This window comes from Crocuta crocuta, unplaced genomic scaffold, assembly GCF_008692635.1.
Source record: "Crocuta crocuta isolate KB4526 unplaced genomic scaffold, BGI_CrCroc_1.0 scaffold72, whole genome shotgun sequence".
Classification (NCBI taxonomy): domain Eukaryota; kingdom Metazoa; phylum Chordata; class Mammalia; order Carnivora; family Hyaenidae; genus Crocuta; species Crocuta crocuta.
In genome coordinates this window covers 5,970,487-5,985,035 of record NW_027529427.1, presented here as the reverse complement: position 1 = coordinate 5,985,035, position 14,549 = coordinate 5,970,487, and the positions used below count along the sequence as shown (strand labels likewise).

Sequence of the window (14,549 nt, the reverse complement as noted above, 5' to 3'; positions counted from 1 at the left end):
AGAGGCTCTGATGTTGTAACTAAGCAGTGTCTGGAGTTAGTATTTGCTGAACCAAGGCCCTGGGCTCTGGCAAGACCCAAGGGCCTTGAGAGCACAGCCATAAAACTGGCCTTGGATTTATAATCACTGGAAATTCCTTGGCACCTTTCCTAAGAATTAGAAGAATGTTAACATTGTATTTCTGTATAGTATTTTGGTCCTGCTGCCTTTAAATATCTCTCTACATTGTAATTTCAATGAACTACAGTTTCATTCAATTTCATTGAACTACAGTGTTTTTCTCTTTCTCAAATGCAGATCTGAGCCTGCTGCAGTGCCTGCATAAAACCCTGATTGCACAGTTTTCTTCACAGCACTGGTCCCGATGTTCAGTTACACATTCATTCTTTTCTTCAATGATTTGATTTCTATTTGTTTCCTCCACTAGACTGAGCTCCATGAGAACCGGAGCCAAGTCTGTTTATGATGACCATTAGATCAGAAGTTCCTAGCATAGGACTGGGCACATAATAATCCTTCATTAAATATTTGAAGGAAGGAAGGAATAAATGGACACTTGTGTGTCGTTATATGCTATGATCATCATTGTTAGTCAGCTTAGAACGTTTCTCCAACATATCTTGCTTTCATTTGTGCATGTTTTCTAATTCAGGACATTCTATAGCTCTAGTTTTCCTTTGTAGGGTCATTAACAGAGTGTCTGGACTCTAGGTGGTTATACATACCTCTAAAGTTTTGTCTTATTTAATGTTGAATTAACAATGGGATTTCTAGTGTAATAAATTGCTTTAAAGGTGGACTTGTTAAAAACTGGGGAAAAGGTCTTTTTGTTAAAAACATGGGGATGTGCAGGCCCCCTCACTGTACGATGCGGCCCCTGTGGGTTGGAACACCACACTGGCCCCAGGAACAGCACTGGCGCTTGTGCTTATGTGTGGCCGCCCCTGAATGGCACCTTCTAAGTCTTTCATGGCGATGGAGGAGACTGTCATTGTGTTGCAATGACAGTCAAGTCACCAAATGATGGGGTCCGGCCTCCTCACGTGCATCTGGAAGGGGAACGTTGCCCAGTGGTTGTCAGGGATTCCCTGTGTGCAAGCCTGTGCCCCCATAGGAGACGTCTGGCTTCTAGGTGGCCGTGGTGGCCTCCATCATCAGCTGTGCCATCATCTTGCACAGGCCCTAGCCCTTGTCACATGCTGCATCATGAAATGCACAGAGGGGAGCAGCCTGGGTACTAGGACAGGGCCGCGCAGCTGTGGCCCCAGCCGTCTAGCTCCATCGGCTTCAGGGTCTAAATAGTAACAGAGGCCTGTCTGGAGCCACCTAGCTGGGCACATGACAACCACAGCTTCTCCACCCCTGGTGAGGGCCCTGGAGGGCTGGTCAGCCGGGACAAGTACCACTGGACACTGTGCTCTGGGCCCCACCTGCCTCGGGTTCTCCCTGCACCCAGATGAACACACACAGAGCTTGCCTGTCCCCAGACCACCGTGAAAACGCTTGTGCAGCCTGGTGTTCAGAACCCACCTTCCACGTGGGGAGGGCCACGTGAACCCCAAGGGTACCTGTATCTTGGCGTGTGTCAGTAAAATCCACTTCGGGGCTTAGGGATCCCCAGGGGATACGGGCTCAGAAGGCTGGGGACCCTGACATGAGTGACCTGTCCTGGGGGAGCCTGGCTGTAGCGTTCTTTATCGGTAGGTTTCTGTGGGAACCACTGCTGAGGTTAATATACCAGCTGTACCCTCCCTCCACCCTGCTTCCTTTAAAGAGACCCACGGACATTTTAAGCACATCTAGTTTTGCACAGTGGAGCAGGAAAATGGCAAAAAACTTCTTAGCAATTATAGATGGTTGTCTCATTATTTTCCTCCATGAGGTGGGCTGCCTCTAAGCAGAGACCCCCCCTAGTGTTCTGCACACATCTGTAAAGTTGTCTGGTGAAGGGTATGAAATAAACAATCCTTTCGAATACCAGGAAAACATAACATAAAACTAGGAAGGAAACTAATCTAACTGGGATCATGGGGAAAATTCTAATTATATATATATTTCTACTTATACTTACCCTCCCTACCACACACAAAAGAGATCGAAATACTTGAGAATGGGCCCTTTATTTTCTGTAGTCCATTGCATAGCAAACTGTATTTACAGAGATGTGCCCACAAAATTGTAGATCTTTGATTTATTTTTATAAGGCTAACTGATACATACTGTGCTAACATCTAAAATCTATAGTCATCTATGAAATAACATAGTAGACATAAGTTTTTGAATTTAGAGACATATTTTCTTTTATTTTAAAAGGGGGCCCAAATATTTGTGTAGTTTTTATTCTTTTCAGTGAGAATGCTACACGTGATATGTATGTGATAAATAGATGTTGGGATTTTGTAAAGCCTTTTTATGACACTTTTTTTATAAAATTAAATTTTTATATAGGCAATAAAAGCACATGGTATGGATTCCAATAATAAAGAAAAGATATTTCGTGAACAGTCTCTCCTCTATTTGGCTTCGTTCTTTACCGGAGGCTGTCACTGACTTTTAATGTATCTTTCTAGAGGTAGTCAGTGAATATCAAGACATAAAATTTTGTATTAAATTTCAAAAAATTTCCGGGCCTGATGTATAATCGTTGGTGTTAAATAGTGTGTGGGAATCTGTAAGGGGCCTGAAACACTGCCTCAGGCATAAGAAGGAGGTTGCTCAACAGGGGGCAAGGGAATTTCCACAAATGAAAGCTGAGTGTTCAAATGGCCTGTAACAAAGGCAGCTCTACAGAATGAATAAGACATAGGGCGGGGCATCAGAAGCCTTTGGTTCTAGTTTTTAGTCTGCCATTAATTAGCTATATAATTTTAGGGAAGATTTTTTTTAATGTTTATTTTTGAGAGAGAGACAGAGAGAGACAGAGCATGAGCAGGGGAGGGGCAGAGAGGGGGAGACACAGAATCTGAAACAGGCATCAGGCTCTGAGCCATCAGCACAGCGCCTGACCCAGGGCTCAAACTCTCGAACTTACGAACTGTGAGTGAGATCAGGACCTGAGCTGAAGTCAGATGCTTAACCGACTGAGCCACCCAGGCACCTCTGATTTTAGGTAAGATTCTTAAACTCTGGTCCCTACTATTTCATCTGTAGAGTGAGGTCAGACTGGATAACAGAATATTAGATAGGATCTTAGAATATGGAAGTTAGAGCTGAGATGTATGTACATTGAGGAAGGCTAGACTGCTGCTCGGTCTGGGCCTCGTAGGCTGGTAGGATCTTGATGGAAGACTCACAGTCCAGGGCCTGCCAACCTACCCGAGGCATATTGTGCACTCCCATCCACGACAGTGGCTTACTCTGGCAGTGATTATCAGTGGACATGGGAGAGCCTAGGGGAACCTTACCCCTGCCTGATGTATACAGTAGATTAACATCTTAGGAGTCCTGCTTTGGGAATGTTCCCATGGTTGAGTCATTGGTGATGAATTTTGTAGGATGAGAGAGATAGTTTGCTAGGAGCAGCCAAAGTTCCTAAGTCTCATGAGGATTGTTCATACTAACCAGTTCATAAGTGAGGACTCTAACTCAGGGGGTTAATTCATTAATTTCTAGTGAACTATATATAACAGACTCAGCTGGTCATCACATTCCTATCTGTAGGACGTTTGCAATTGGGAAATTTCCTGGTAAGTTTAAAATCAGAGCAAGTGGGTTTGTAAAATGATATTTATGGTAAATATCATTGTGTGACAGTATAATTAATTCACCTCTACTCAAGCAATACACTTGCCAATGGAAGGAGGTAGTGAGTCTCTGGCCAGGCCACTCCCTGCCTTGCAGAGTGCTAGAGACACAGATAGCTCTAAGTTTTGTCCCACTTTATTTCCACACTGACCACTTTCCTTCTCTTAACTGATTCTTTCATCATCCATGTTTCAGTAGTACCGAGCAGGTTAGTTTCTTTCATATCTGTCTTTTCCCCTGTTAGTATGATCTTAGGATTTAATGTTTAAAGATCCTAGATTTACAAATAATTTAGACATGGCTATTTTTGTCCTATATAGGCTTTTGAACAGCTTTATTGAGCTCTAATTCACACACTGTAAATATACACCAAGTTAAAGTGTACACATGAGGGCTCCCTGGGCGGCTCAGTCAGTTGATCATCTGGCTCTTGATCTTGGCTCAGGTCATGATCTCACGGTTCGTGGGTTCAGACCCCACGTTGGGCTCTGTGCTGGTGGTATGGAGCTGCTTGGGTTCTCTTTCTTTCCTGCTGTCTCTGCCCTTCCCCCCACTTACACACACACACTCTCTCAAAATAACTTTGAGAAAAAAGTGTACCAATGATTTTTAGACCTCCTATAAAATGGAATCCTATAATATGTAGTCATTTGTGTCTGGCCTCTTTTAATGTTTTTTTTTTTATAGTTTATTATTTTTGAGACAGAGAGAGATAGCGCATGAACAGGGGAGGGGCAGAGAGAGAGGGAGACACAGAATCCGAAACAGGCTCCAGGCTCTGAGCTGTCAGCACAGAGCCTGATGCAGGGCTCGAACCCACGAACTGTGAGATCATGACCTGAGTTGAAGTTGGATGCTTAACTGCCACCCAGGCACCCCTGGCCTCTTTGACTTAGGAAAATATTCATCCTGTTGTTACATATATCACTGCTTCAGTCTTTTTTATTGTTGAATAACATTCCTAGTTGTGGATACTCCATATTTTGTTTATCTATTCATCAGTTGATGGACATTTGCGTTATTTTTGCTCTTTGGCTATTACAAATGATGCTGCTCTGAACATTTGTGTATAGGTTTCTGTACAGACATGCTTTCATCTCTCTTGTCTAATGTATCTAAGTATAGGTATCTGAAGGTGTACCTACTATGCTTCGGGTAGTAGGAGTGGAATTCCTGGGTCACATGGTAACTCTGTGTTTAACAGGTTAAGGAACTGCTAGACTGTCTTCAAAAGTCACTGAACCATTTTATACAGTCTGGGGGCTCTGGCATTTTATACATTTTATACAGCAATGTCTGGGGGCTCTGGCATCTCCACATCCTTGTCAGCACTTACTATTGTATGTCTTTGATTACAGCCATTTTAGTGAGTATGAAGTGGTATCTCATTGTAGTCTTGAGTTGCAATTCCCTACTGACTAATGATGTTGAGCATTAACATGGACTTAGTGGCTCTTTGTATGTCCTCTATGGAGAAGTGGAGAAAACCCATTTTTAAATTGGGTTATTGTCTTTTTGTTGTTAGATTATAAGAGTTCTTTACACAGTCTAGATCCAAGTTCCTTATCAGAAGTATCATTTGTGAATATTTTCTCCAATTCTGTGGGTTGTCTTTTATACTTTCTTTTTAAAAAATTTTTTTAAAGTTTTATTTATTTCTGAGAGAGAGAGAGAGAGAGAAAGGTAGCATGAGCAGGGGAAGGTCAGAGAGAGAGGGAGACATAGAATCAGAAGCAGGCTTCAGGCTCTGAGCTGTCAGCACAGAGCCCAACATGGGGCTCGAACCCACGAACTGTAAGATCATGACCTGAGCTGAAGCCAGATGCTTAGTCGATTGAGCCACCCAAGTGCCCCTCTTTTTTACTTTCTTAATAGTATTGTTTTCAGCATAGAGTTTTAATTTATTTTTTCTCCTCTCTCTTAGACTTTTGGTGTCATATCTAAGAAACCATTGCTTACCCAAGATTACCAAGACTTGCTCCTATGATTTGCTTTGAGTTAATTTTTCTATATGGTATAAGATGAGATTCCAACTTCATTCTTCTGCATATGGATATCCAGTTGTCCCAGCACCATTATTGAAAAGGCATTCTTTCTCGTTGAGTATATTTTGTTTTTATTGTTACTAGTTTCTCTAGGGTACTCATTTTTTTTTTTTTACAGGGTATGTGAACTCCTTAGCTGGCTATATAGATTGTAAAGATTTTTAGACTCTTTTAGGGATGTTACTCTGCCCTGGATGCACATTAGGTGGAGAGCATCTATGCCATCTGGTGGACAATAGATTGAATTACAACATAGTCCTTTTTGGTCAGGTTGCTCATCTGTTTGTTCCTAAAAAGAGGTGATCATTGGTGCACTGAATTGATATATATTTTTTTAATTTTTAATGTTTTTATTTATTTCTGAGAGAGATAGCATGAACAGGGGAGGGTCAGAGAGAGAGGGAGACACAGAATCTGAAACAGGCTCCAGGCTCTGAGCTAGCTGTCAGCACAGAGCCTGACGCGGGGCTCAAACCGACGAACCGTGAGATCGTGACCTGAGCCGAAGTTGGACGCTCCACCGACTGAGCCACCCAGGTGCCCCTGAATTGATATTTTAAGAAGCATAACTTAGGGGTGCCTGGGTGGCTCAGTTGGTTGAGCATCTGACTCTTGATTTTGGCTCAGGTTATGATCCCAGGGTCGTGGGATTTAGCTCTGTGTCGGGCTCTGTGTTGAGTGTGGCACCTGCCTAAGATTCTCTCCCTCTGTCCTACTCATTCTCTCTGTCTCTCTCTCTAAAAAAAAAAGAAGTATGATTTAAAAACTTTAGTCTCATCTTATGATCTCACTTTGTGTGCCAGGAAGATTAGTTTTTAGCCAAACTGTTAGAGCGCAGGCAACCATTCTGAACTTGCTGGTTGTCCGTCTTGGTCAGTGAATCTGTTCCAAGAGTGTCATATTGAACCAGCCCATCACTTCTAGGGAGTCATTGTGGAAAATTGAGAATCAGTCAAGTCAGACTCTCATCAATTTGAGGCTTGCCTGAGCTTTATTATTTTCTTGAATGATGCCATTTAATGGAATCTCCCCCATCTAATCTCCTTTATTTCCTTATTTATTTTGGAATTTCCATTCAACATTTTGCTCCCTGGTAGTGATAATAGGACATGCCACCACATTCTGGAAAAGATACTGTTCAGTTTCCAAGGAAATTGGGAAATTTAAAGGTTTGGCCCTGTGACACTGAAGGTCTTGAAAGCAACATATTTTAATTGCATTGAGCGCATCAAATAGTCACCTGTGGCTCTCTTCCTGACTATCCATCCTTCCTCTAATATTTTAAGGAATCCTTTGTTTATGCAGCCTCATTTACAGCTTTTTAGGGAAGGTAAAACAGAATGAAATGTGAGTTGACATTGTTGCATTGAAGCTCAGTTAACACCCACCTTCTCCCTCCTCCAAACTATGTGAGGATGATTAGAATGCTAAATCAGGAGATGCTTTTCACCAAAATGGCAGTTTGCCTGCCTGTATGTATTTTGTGATTTTTTTTCTTGTTTACAGACTTGGGCAATAGTAGGTTATATTCAGTGCTGTAATGTAGTAACTGTGGCCCTGAGGTTCATAGTTCAAATCTGCAGTTGTTGATTTCCCCTCAAGTTGTTGATCTAAATAAGCATGACTGGTGTTGACATTGACAGAGCAAGGCTTCACCACACACACTGGGAGGATCACTGGCCAGGAGTCTGGTCTCCCCACTGGTTTTGTCCATGGACCTAAATGTAACGAGGTCCTTTGGCACAAACTCACATTGGTCAAACTCACAACAGTCAGGTATGAAACCAGACGCCAGTTTTTTAATCTACAATGAGAACTGCAGCTCTTCCAGTATACATTCATCTGTGCTGCTCATGCCTTCCTGCTCTGGGAACATGATACCTAAGAAGTTAATTGAAAATCAGAATGCTGGTTGGTAAGCAGGGCCTCTGAGGAAATGAAATTAGTAGTCTCGAGGGACATTTCCCCAAGGCCACGAAGAAGCCCTTCTATGGTCTCCTGTCCACAAACAGACTAAGCTCTCCCAGGAAATTGAATACTCTTGTCTACCAGATTCAACATTTCTCTGTTTTGGGACAGAGTGGATAAACTCGGTCAAATTCTTGGTCTTTGGCTGCCCTTTTCTGGACCACCAGCAGAATACCCCTTTCCTTTAGAACACTTTTTCTTTACATATGTTAACAGAATGGATTGGCTATGGCTTGTATCTTTGCTTCATCCATTGTTGCCAGAAATGAGACTATATGAGACTAGATAACTGTGGCCACATAGATGGCAGCACTTTCTAACGTCTGTATGTTTCACGTCTCGTCTCTTCAGCCATCTTGCTTCTTAGCCATTACGTAAGACTTCTCAGTTGCTAGAAGAACCATATCAGCAAGTGCAGTGGGGAAAAGCTCATTAGAACCTCTTTTGTGTTTAGTGTTCATTTTACATTAAGGTCCATCTATTCATATCAATTCATGAGTCTCAAAATAATCTGAGAAATTTCAGTTATTTCTTCCCAGCTTCCTCTAACCTTTATTCATTCTTGATGGAATAGTCCATTTCAGCCACATTATCTTCACCCCCTAGTCTCTTTTCTTACTCGCGGGGTTGGGTAAAGCGTAGTTCTGTTTCTTCTGTGTCCTCTGAATTTACCCATGTGCTTTCATGAGCCCAGTCATGGAAAAACATACATCCTTTTCTACTTATTGTCTCACCCCATGGAGTAACTCTTCTTCTCGTGGCACTTTTTAAAAGCAGTATCAGTGAAAAAAAGTAAATAGATAGCTTTTTGCCTAAGAAACAATAAAAAAGGTTATAATATCTTTGCTTTAAAATCAAAGATTTTAGCTTTTTTAGCTTGGGGCTTGGCACTTTCCTATTCTGAGATATCCCAGATCCATAATAATTTCCAGGTATTATAAACTCTTATTTGTCAAAGCTTAAAAATAATATGTATGCTCGTACCTTCCTTTTCTTCATATTGGGCTTTTTTCTCAGAGTCCCTCATGTTTCCTTGCTACCATATTCTCTATCACTTTTATCCAGAGTTGATTGCTTTCTATTTAGAATGTCCCAACTGCAAGGTTTTTTTCCCTCTTTATTTTCGGCCCTGATTTGTTTAATTTCTGATTATGTAAAAATGAGCAAGAAAGGAAAAGTCACTGCTCCATAGCTGATTAAAATATGAAAATACTTTGAAGTTTAGAGGATACAAAGTTTTTTTTTTCAGTTATAAAAGTTAGAAAATACAAAAACTAGAAAAAGGAAAAAAATTTCCATATTTTACCACCCAAAGAAATCAACATTACTGTGTTTATCTTTTCCCTACGCAGGTTTATGTATTTTAAATTTGTGGTCATGCTTTAGTAGTATGATAATTACTATAAATATTTTAAATAGACTTAGATCACGGCTTCAGCTTGGCTAGAAATGTATTTGTATCATTTTAAATGGATCTTCAAAGGTGTTCGGTAAATATATAGTAAACAAAATGAGTGAGCCCTTGTCCCTCTCTGTGCTTTAATATTGCCATGTCTTAATCAGGATAAATTAATTCACAAGAGGTTTGTGTGGATTAGTGAAAAACAGTAAATGTTCAAAGCAGCTAGGTCTCATCATAACACTTCTGGCTATAATATCACAATTTTTTCCTAGAGAGCACTGCTGGAGAAGAAGCAGAGAAAAAAGCGCCTTGAACCACTCATGGTACAGCCAAATCCAGAAGCAAGGCTACGTCGCTCAAAGCCAAGAGGTAGCGAAGAGCAAACTCCTTTGGTGGAGCCTCATACCCCACAGAATGATGTCATCCTACATGGTGTGTGTTTAGGCAGCATCTCTTCCCACTAGGGTACGGTTTTCATAAACCTAGGAGGAGGCAGGAGGAGTGTCAGATGGACCAGAGGCACAATTATTAGTCTTGTTACTAGGTACCTTCATAAATCTTTATAATTACTTTCTGGGTCTTTGAGTTAAAATAAAAGCCATGGTTTAATCAGCGGAAGATACCTTGAAGTTCGTGTCCATCCTAGAACTGTTGTTTTCATTGCCAAGTGAATTAGTCCAGAATGGCGTATTTGAGGAACTGACTGTCTTGATTGTTGCATCATGACAGAGTTAACCGTGAAGCCAGGAGTAGTAGAGAGCATCCATTCTTCCAATAGATAGGACTCAATGAACCACATGAGATGGTGAGCTATTAACTTGGACAGGATCTGAACTTTGGAAGACCTACTTTGTTTTCATGGTCTTGTTCTTTAGTTTCTAAAGCATACACTCAAGTACATTTTATTTAGTGACAGTCACACTGTTAATAAAATGAACACCAGTCCTGAGCTACTTTATTAACAAATGTCTGTGTGGATGTTAAAGAAGAAGAAGTAAAACGATTTGGTGGTTCTTAATTCTGATCACATGTACCCAAACCACCCAGCTAAATAATGGATAATATTTTCCTCTTTTTTCCTTTTTTTGGACCATAGGCATTGATGGTCCAGCTGCCTTTTTGAAGCCAGATGCTCAAGATTTGGAAACCAAACTTCATGTTCTCTCAGTAGGCTCTTCAGCTACAGAAGAGGATACTGAAGGAAGTGCTGATGGGGAAAGCACGATGGATACTGCACCCAAGCCAGACCTACAGGAGATTCTCCAAAAACATGGTGAGGATTGGTAATGACTGTAAGGCAGTTAATCACCTTAGCCACATATTACTTTTCCTTTCCATTTTTTCTTTGTTGGTTAACAATCTAGATGATTCAAAATTGCTTGCAGGGACACCTGGGTGACTCAGTTGGTTAAGTGTCTTGATTTCAGCTCAGATCATGACCCCAGGGTTGTGGGATCGAGACCCATGTTGGGCTCTGTGCTGACGGTATAGAGCCTGCTTGGGATTCTCTCTGCCCCTCCCCTGCTTGTGCTCACTCATTATCTCTCTCTCTCTCAAAATAAATAAATAAACATTTTTAAAAAAACAATAGCATAGGGGCGCCTGGGTGGCTTAGTTGGTTAAGCGTCCCACTTTCGCTTAGGTCATGATCTCACGGTTCGTGGGTTCGAGCCCCGCGTCGGGCTCTGTGCTGACTGCCAGCTCAGAGCCTGGAGCCTGTTTCAGACTCTGTGTCTCCCTCTCTCTCTGACCCTCCCCTGCTCATGCTGTCTCTCTCTCTCTCTCTCCTAGAAATAAATAAAACATTTAAAAAATTTAAAAAAAAAAACAAAAAACAAAAGCATAAAATTGCTTGGAATGTGACTTATGGCTTTACAGAGGTGATATCTGAGAATTGATCATTGTCAACCATAGTATTTATCCTGTTGCCTGAGAAAAAGTAGATAATTAAATATATATTAGCAGCATTAGCTACTATATGTAACTATTTCTTTTTGATGTTTTATTTTTATTATTTTTAAGATTTTTTTCATTTTTTAATATTTATTTATTTTTGAGAGAGATAGAGACAGAGTATGAGTGGGAGAGGGGCAGAAAGACAGAGAGAGGGAAACACAAAATCTGAAGCAGGATCCAGGCTCTGAGCTGTCAGCACAGAGCTGGACACAGGGCTCAAACCCACAGATTACAAGATCATGACCTGAGCTGAAGTCAGACACTTATCCAACTGAGCCACTCAGATGCCCCTTTAAGATTTTATTTTTAAGTAATCTCTACACCCAATGTGGGGCTTGAACTCACAACCCCGAGATCAAGAATGCTCTACTGACTGAGCCAGCCAGGCAACATGACATTTTATTTTTAGTTCCCATTCCCTTCTTTTGGCAGAGTTGCCACTCAGCACCCCTACTTGGCCTCCATTTCAGTTTATATTGATCTAGTGATAAGAGAAAAGATAAGTCACAACCAACCAGAAATACAAATTGTATCAAGATATTCTTAAGCTAATACTTTTTTCACTGGAGCCTACTTTCTGCCAGTTGGAATTATCGTTTCCACAGACATTCCTATACATTTTGGAGATCTCTTGTAGTTTTCTTTCCTTCTTAGAGAAATAATTTTCTAGTGGGAAGGAATTAAGTGTCCCTTTTCCTGAAGACTGAAACCCGGTCACGGACACATGTTTATCAGGGCCCTACTTTGTAATAGATGGGCAGTTAGGTCCTGGGATGTGTGAAGCAGGAGATTCTACCACACAATGGTAGAACAGATATACATTCAAACAAATCCACATACTCACTCATCTAAGAAATATGTATTGAGTATATACTGTATATTAGGCATTGTTCTAGACACTTAGGCTACAATAGTAAGCAAGGTTCCTGCCCTCCTGAAGTGTCTATTCTAATTGAGGCATCATGTACTTAAATAGCCAAGGGAGCACTGAGAGGGGTACCTAACCCAGAAGTGAAGGTTTGGAAAGCTTCCCAGAGAAAGCGATGTCTATGCTAGAGCCTGATGCAGGAAGAGGCACTGGCCGGTTCAAATGGCTGGAGCAGAATGTGAGGTGATAAGATGGGCAGGGGGATTAGAGAGGTGAGCCTGAAGGGGTACGTGGGCTCTGATTATATAGGCCAGTAGAGGCCATATTAGGAATTTGGGCTTTATTTGAAGAATAGGAACCTATGAGGGAATTTAATCTTTGGAATGTTATCATCAGATTTGGGCTTATTGGGAAAATTAAGAAAAATTACTCTGCACCATAAAGAATTAATTGGAGGTGGGAGGCAAGTATGGAAGCAGAGAAGCTTAGGGAGGAGATAGTTTGGCCGATGGTGTGGCCTAGAGTTATAGTGTAGTGTACGCCAGAGGAAAAACCAGGGAGAAACAGAGTTACACTGCGTGAGCAAGGAGGAGGCACAAGAAAGGCATCAGAAGGAGCTGGTGATTAAGCTAAGCTGTGAAGGATGCACTGCCTCCTGTGTACTGTGTCATCTGTTGAAGCAGCAGGCCAACAATTTGAATGTTTCTTGTATGTTGGGCACACGACATGCATGATCTCAATTAATTTAATATTTATAGCAGTACTCTGAGGAGTTTATACATGTTAGTCTCTCCGTTTTACATATAAGAAAATTATTAATTTGTCCAAGATCACACCGCTAGTAAGGTGGCAAAGTTGGGCTGAAGAAAGAACACGTGCAAAGACATTGGGTGTAAAATTGTGATATGTTGTGAAAAGCAGCACAGATGGCAGGAGTGCAAGGTGCAGTATGGGGGTGGTGAAGTGGGTTAGAGCATAGGTCTGGGGCCAGCTTGTTTGGTTTTGAATCTCAACTCTGCCACATCTGGTTTGGAAAGGCGAACACAGTTTCACTTTTCTCTGCCTCCATATCCCTGTCTGTAATAGGAATGTGATTGTGGCACTTCCCTGTTATTTTACTACCACTGTTACGACAAAAGAAAGTGAATGACATGGAGGAGTCAGTGCAATGACAACCTTAATTTAACCAAAACCAAAATTACTTATCCCAAGTATAGTGGCAGACCTAGATTTCCTGATTCTTAGTTTCATTCTTTATCCCTTACTATAAATACCAAGTTGCCCCTTTCACCTTGCCCTATTAATTGACTGCTATGTTTTTCCTAAGAACTGTCCTTTTAGTGTCAGATGGGTTAACGCCTTTTCACATCTCAGCAAGTCAAATCTTGAACAGAAAACCCATTAAGGACTTTTTTGATTAAGATTTATGATGTATTGGGGCATCTGGGTAGCTCACTTGGGTAAGTGCCTGACACTTGCTTTCAACTCAGATCATGCTCTCACAGTTCATGGAATCAAGCCCTGTATCAGGCTCCGTGCTCACAGTGCAGAGCCTGCTTGGGATTCTCTCTCTCCCTCTCTCTGCCCAGCACCCTCAAAATAAATAAACTTTTAAAAAAAAGGATCTGTGATATGTCAGTTTGGCAGATTATGTCCCTTATGTGGGTCCAGTTTATTTGTTCTACAACTTTGGGAGAAATCTTGTATTTCCATCTTAAGACTTATGTTCATCTAAGCTGAGCTCTTTGTATAAAAAGGGCATTTGCAAACATAGTACTTACTAACTGAAGACATCCATATGACGGTGAGATCTCAGGAGTTTTCTGCCTTTTTGCTACAAAAGAAAAAAAGGTTAACATTTTAGAAAACAAAAGAAAAAAATATTCACAAACCAAAGAATGTTTTAAATAACAGCCTTATTGAGATATAATTAACATACCATACTATTGACCCATTTAATATGAACAATGGGTGTGGGAGGGGAAGATGGCAGTGGAGTCAGAAAACCCTAGGCTCACCTCACCCCTTGAACACAACTAGATAACTATGAAATCATTCTGAATACCCTAGAAATTGACCTGAAGACTGCCAGAACATACTCCACAAGTAAAGGTAGAGAAGAGGCCATATTGAAGAAGTTAGGAAGTATGGAGATGAGGTTTGGGAGATGAATCATGCTGCTGCAGTGGGGAGAGAGCTGCAGTTGCAGAGAAGGGTGAGAGACAGACTAACACACAGGGGAGTGCATGGAGAAAACAAATCCCCACAGTGATTGGTTTAGAAAGTGAGAGGGGCTGAATTTTGTGAGTTCTTGCAACCAGTGGTGCTTAAAGCCTAGGGTTCTAAAGGTCGGTAGCCATGGCTCAGGGAGAGCCCAGAGGGTGCTGCACTGCTCTTGGGGAGAAGGCAGGCAAACAACCTGTGGACATATAGTGTGGAAGCAGTGATCTGAAGAGCGCCAGGGACACACAGTGGGGAGGTTAGTTGCTCATCTTGGAGCATGTTCCAGAGAGACAGCATTCACAGAGAGCCCTCCAGGAACACAGGAACTGACAGGCACAAATCC

At 41.5% G+C, this 14,549-nt stretch overlaps 1 protein-coding gene across 4 annotated transcripts in view; it reads left to right on the top strand.

The window, feature by feature from the left end:
- Window positions 1-14,549, top strand: part of TULP3 (TUB like protein 3) — a 65,424-nt gene that overhangs the window by 36,309 nt on the left and 14,566 nt on the right. For 2 of the 4 annotated variants that reach the window (XM_077759185.1, XM_077759184.1), the window contains exons 3-4: window positions 9,432-9,591; window positions 10,256-10,432. In XM_077759185.1, the coding sequence (XP_077615311.1) occupies window positions 9,432-9,591; window positions 10,256-10,432 (337 nt within the window). The remainder of the gene's footprint in view (window positions 1-9,431; window positions 9,592-10,255; window positions 10,433-14,549) is intronic. The other 2 variants (XM_077759186.1, XM_077759187.1) reach the window with 2 other exon arrangements.